This window comes from Phalaenopsis equestris, unplaced genomic scaffold (genome assembly GCF_001263595.1).
Source record: "Phalaenopsis equestris unplaced genomic scaffold, ASM126359v1 Scaffold201893, whole genome shotgun sequence".
Taxonomy (NCBI): domain Eukaryota; kingdom Viridiplantae; phylum Streptophyta; class Magnoliopsida; order Asparagales; family Orchidaceae; genus Phalaenopsis; species Phalaenopsis equestris.
In genome coordinates, this window is record NW_018221626.1 from 1,882 (window position 1) to 7,906 (window position 6,025).

General features: G+C 35.3%; 1 protein-coding gene across 1 annotated transcript; it reads left to right on the plus strand.

Annotated features, from left to right (window-relative positions):
- Positions 1–4,531: 4,531 nt before the first annotated feature.
- On the plus strand, positions 4,532–5,710 carry LOC110036043. Its single transcript, XM_020740388.1, has 3 exons — positions 4,532–4,632; positions 4,897–5,097; positions 5,181–5,710. Exons 2-3 carry the CDS (start codon positions 4,909–4,911, stop codon positions 5,475–5,477), a joined length of 486 nt encoding a protein of 161 aa, XP_020596047.1. The 5' UTR covers positions 4,532–4,632; positions 4,897–4,908; the 3' UTR covers positions 5,478–5,710.
- The last annotated feature ends 315 nt before the right edge of the window (positions 5,711–6,025 follow it).

Genomic DNA, 6,025 nt, shown 5'->3' on the forward strand with positions numbered 1-6,025 from the left:
TGGTTGTACCCACCTATTTAACGCCTCAAAAATCTCTTCAAATTTGGCAAAAACTGAATTTACTCGTCCAATAACTGCCACTGGCGGGGGCCAGTGCGCCTCGGCACGGTTTACACAGCGCTTAAGCGTCGGATCTGACGCTTAAGCGCCAAAACACTTTTGCACATTTTTCACCTATTTTCTCCAAATTTGATCCTTTTTCACTCGTTTAAGCATTTTTCATCTTTTTACTTGTACCTGAAAGAAAAACACAAAAATACCTTCCATTAAAGCACAATATCTAAAAAATAGGTATAATAATGTGTCTAAAAACACTATATATTTTAGGCGTATCAATAAGTAATGTTTTAGTCTGGGGGAATTGACACAGATTAAAATTACCTATTTTTATGTGCATTTCATGCTCATTTTTAAGGATATTTAACTTTAATGAAAGGTATTTTGTGTGTTTTTAATTTCCAATACAAGAAATAGATTTTAAAAGCATAAGGAGCAAAAATGGGTTAAATGAAGCCAACGGACAAGAAATATGACCTGACGCCTAGGCATCAAGATCTGTCGCCTAGGCGCTAAAGAGTTTGGAAGGCTAGTGCCTAGGCGCAATGGGTGCGCGCCTAGGCTCCAGAGACGATTATGCCAAGATACATTGAATTATGAAAAATTTCGAAAGGTGCCTTAAGTAACTCTTGGTTATTTTTATAGCTCTTTATATAGAAGCATTTTCACACATCCAAAGTGAGGGAAAAAAGGGAGAAAAGTTGTTTTTGGGTAGGTTGGACCCCCATTAGGGGTGGGCGGCCACCATAGTGAGAGTTTGGTAATTGTGAGTGTTTGTAGAGTCTTATTAAGTCAATTTTGGTCAGGAAACTTCAGAGGATTGCTTGGGAAAGGTATTAGAGAAATAATTGTACTTTTTTTAAAGATTTGTCTTGTAAACTTGGTTTTTATATATAGAATGTTTTGTTTTGTTATTCCAATGATTTTGAGTTGTTTTCTTTTCTTTTTCCCCGAAATAAGAAGTAATCATGTGTGGGGTTAGAATGTTTTCAAGACTTCTTTTATTCCCACAATTTGTGATGGTAATTTCACATGTTCTTCATTTACTTTCTAAATCAACCATTTGTGATGTTAAAATATGTTGCAAAACATAATGACCTCAGAGGGCTATTATTTTACCAACTAGAGAGTACCACACTAAACCTTGGATGAAGAGAATTCTACATTTAAGGGAGAGTGCAAATAGATAGGGAGATAATTTTTTATGGTCGTAGAATTGATGATTTTGGAGTGACGGGCTAGAACCTTTTTTAATTTGGTCTTAATTGAGAACTTGAGTCTCTATTAAGTTCTATAAGAAGGCACATTGGGTAATCTGGAAGTGAGAGGCTAGAATCTACTCAACACTATCATACAATCAGGAACTTAACTTTAGATTAGTCAATGTTCTTTATGAGCTCGAAAGAGGTTAAAGAATAGATATGTTCCTAATTGTCACATTACCTCATTTTCATCTTTAACCATTTGATTCCTACACTGATTACAATTTCTTTGTAAGAGGAAAGGCTTTTTATTATAATTGCACTCCTTTACACATTTGTAGTTTAGAAACTTTGTATTTAATTTTAGCTTTAATTTAGAAGAAGCAAACTTTAGTTTATACTCTGTTATAAACAGTTCGATATTATTCTCTTACAAATTTAGTATATAGTTTGAGTAGAAATATTTCAAATTTAGCATATAAACTCCCTTTTTCCCTGTGGGTTTGATACTTTGTGGGTTTGATACTGGATTTTAAGGAAAACTATATATTACTTGAAACGATACATATACTTATGTATTATCCTTAGAGTGTAAGCCATTAATCAACTTTATGTCATATTTACTTTGCACACTAGCCACTGAATATAAATTGGGTCAAGTTTTTAGCAATCTTTTAGAACTTAAATAATTACATAATTGTGGGTCAGGTCATAAGCCTAACAATGAATTTCAGAAAAATAATGTTACACCCAAATAACACCACAATAACACCCAAATAACAAGAAATAACACCTAAATAACACCCAATATAACACATAAATAACACGGCGGTAACATAAGTGTACGACTGCTATAACACCTCAGCAAAACAGAAATAATACCACAATAACACCATAGAAACACAACAATAACTCCGCAATAACACCTAAACTATACCTCAGTAAAACCTAAAAACATAAATCTCTTTGAAAAAACTAAATAAAACAACAATATCACCTACATAATATCATAATAACACCCACAGAAGAATACAATAACACCAACGTAACAACAGAAAAACACCACAATAACACAATATAGGAATGATGAGATTAAGAACTTAGATGTACAAGAATATTACAAGAATAATACAGATCTAATTAGCAAATACAACATGAATATTACAACTATAATATTTCAAAAAATGAAAAGGTTATCTAATAAGATAAATGACTCACATGTACATGGTTGAGCCTCTTAAAGGCTTGATGAATCTGTGTTGCCTTCCAACTCACATTTGTTCGCTACCTCAGAATGTGAGGTGTGGTCTCAGAAGTGGTAGGACTGACCAAAGATGTGTGTTAATAAAACTAGAGCTGTGTAAAACATAAATCATTATCTATTATGATAAATAAAAAGAGAAAATTTTAAAAGTTATATAAACGATACTAACTGCTAGGAGAAAATCAAAACTATTTATATATCCTAATGATTGATCTCGCCTTATTTTATAAGAGATGACATTCACTTGCCCAGTGAAGACGTCACATACCACCACAGACCAATTAAATGAAGAGAATGACTCTACATTCTCACCAAATGCGTAAAGCCATTTAGGCACACTAAAATTGTAGAACAAAAAAATGAATTTTATTATAGAAACTTAGGAAATAATTCATCAAAGGGAATTGAACACTTCCCCATTGAAATCTTCACTAGGTCACTCTTGATTTATCTGACATCCACACCACAAGCGGAAACTTTATTCTAATTTATTGTTGATCCTCTATTGGGCATGCCTATCACCAAAAAAACCTGATCACGATCACAACTTAACTCCTTCCTTTCCATTTTGATTACCATTCTCTCGTAATCCCAGAATTTCAATATGTGCAGTGTTAGGTTTTTGTCAGGAGGATATGAAGGGAGATAAAAAAAAATTGAGCTAAATTCATTGTTTTCAATTTATTCTAGTTCTCCTAAGATATGATAGGTCATACCTTTTGAAGAGCATCTCTTACTAATTATGGACGACATCTACAATTCAAGGCCCTTGGATTCATAAACCTACATGAATACAACAATAAATTATCATTATAACAACACTAACAAATACGAACAACAATACGCCAAAATAACACAAGAATAATACAAGAGTAACACCATGATAATACCAGAATAACACCAGAATAAGACTTAAATAACACTTGAACAACAGTAAAATTGCAACGCAAAAATACTACCATAACACCAAAATAATACTGAAATAACACTACAATAATACCGCATAAAGAGGGACTCAGATTCAACGCAATGCAAACCATATTGCTACTAAGTTATTTTAGTATTATGTTTGGTATTATCATGGTGTTATTGTGGTGTTAACTTGGGTATTATTTAGCTGAAACATTGGTATTATTGAATGCAGAAACAAGCACAAACAAAACTACATGGATGTCTTTTGCTTGCTTTTTGCCACTTCGTGTCCTTCTTCTTAGCCTTTTTGGGTTCCTTCTTCTTATGTTCTTTCGTTACCATATTCTCCGATACTTCAGTTTCCATCTTCCTATAATCTTTCAACTCCATCTTCTTAGCCTCTTCGATTGTCGTCTTCTCTTCCATTGTTAGCTTCCTTCAAAAGGAAAAAGAACTACATGAGTTCACACTGTAAACCTTAACCCCTCACGCAAAGCTTCTACCGCAGTAAACCTCAAGGTCAAACCCAAGCTCTCAGAATGCAGCAATGAAAACACTAGCAAATGGCTAACGATGAAATTGTAGAATGAAGAGATGTGCAGCTATTTTTTCTTTTCAAAGCAGTGATTCTGACAGTTGAGTCGGCATGAATGTTTAGTTTTTAGAAGCATCAAGCTGGTTCGGGTCGAGTCTGACATAAAAATCAATTTTTTTTTAAATGTGTGTTCGGTCAGATACACATGACGTAATATTATTGGAGTCCGGACGCAGAACCATGTCCGGATTGTATGTAAAATTTTTTCCCTAAGGAGAGGGAGTTTGAAAAGTTAGGCTAAGGTTTATGAATGATCACACATGTTTCAAACAAGTGGCATAATGTTAAGAATATTTTTTATTTTTATAATATTAGAGAATACATTTGGTAATGCAATATTAACTTGGAAAAAATTAAGAAATTACTAAGACAAAAACTTTTATAAATAAATAAAATTGATAAAATATTTTAAAATTCAAAATTATAAATAATATATCATTCTTTCTTTTTCATGAAATATTAAATTTATTTAATTTTGCGTTCGGCTGAGGCTAGAGTTATAAAGAGACCCCGAATAACTCCACTCTTCTTCTGCTTGTTCTCTCCTCTTTCAGCTCATCTTTCCAAGTCAACCTCCGCTCCTCTCTAGAGAGAGAAACTGGGTAACCAGCCTCTCTCACTCTCTCTCTTTCTGGAAACAAGTTCTGCATAACAGAAGCAGTTTTGGTTCTGAAAGCCTGTTAAAAAAATTCTATTTTTTACAAAACCTGATGCGTTTTTCCTTCCCTTGTAACGATTTCAGCTTTAAAGCTCTCAGATCCGTTAGAAAATTTCTTGTATTTTACCTCTGATGTTCTGCTTTTTAAAGGTGGTAAGCTGATATCGTATATAATTTTTTCTTCTCTGTTTTTTTTTTATCATGACAGGTTGTTAAAGCTATGGCAAACGGCTGTGCGTTGCTACAGAATAGCTTTCCCGCTGGCGACCGTCAGGTCATCTGTCCGAGACCTCGAAGGCTTTTTGCCGCCGCCGCCGCCGCCCGCCCTGTCCGCTGGAGCGCCGTTTTTCCCTCGGAAGCATCGGATCCGAAACCCGCTAACGACGCCATAGATTTCCTTTTCACAAAGGTTCGATTTTTAACTCGTTTTAGTTTCGTCAGCACCATCTGATCTAAAACAGAGTTACCTGATGAGCTGATCTCCTTTTTCAGCAAACGGATCCTACGCCACCCTTTTTTTGTGGCTCGCCGCCGTCCAGATCCGTTAACCCTGTTGTCCACGACGCCCGTTTTGGCGAAGCGGTTCCGGCCGGCCCTGTTCCTCTTGCTCCGGCGTTGATCGGAACCGGATCCGGATCCGGATCTGGATCGGGTTCCTCGTCGGCTTCCTCGCGGAGTGGGTGTACCCGAGTCCGATATGGTCTCATGGCCGCCGCCGTCCGCGTTGAGGGTTTTGATTGCCTTGACCGTGAAAGCAGCCGAAGCCGCGGTATCCCGGCCTTTGCATAGGTGCTCCCGCATGGTGGTAACATGCGGTTGCTTTAAAAAAATTTTAAAACAGTGCTTCTTTGAAGGGTAAGAGAGCACAAGCGAAAATTAACATAATTTGGTGAGCCAAAGATAAAATTTGAGATTAATTATATATTTACTTGTAAATCTCAGAAGTTTTAAAACATCTTTGAGAGAATTTTGTGTATGTAAATATTATGATGAAAGGAAGGTGAGATTTTAAGAGAATTTCATTCGCTGTGTTTATTAGTTTTGGTTTTAGATTTTATGTAGAATTTAAGGTTTTAAGAGTCATTGAGTATTGAGTCTGTAATTATGTATATATATCTTTTATTCAATGTAAAATATTAAGGTTGCATGGCTTGCTCAATTCTTTTATTCTTTTTGGCATTTACATAACATGCTCATATATTGTTTTGTTTTTACATGTGTTTTCTCATGAGGATATCTATATATATATATATATACACGCGCGCGCGTCGCGTACTCAGATCAATTGGTCAGACATTTGCTTGTCAGTTGTAAGTCTTCTCTGGTATAGGCTCGAA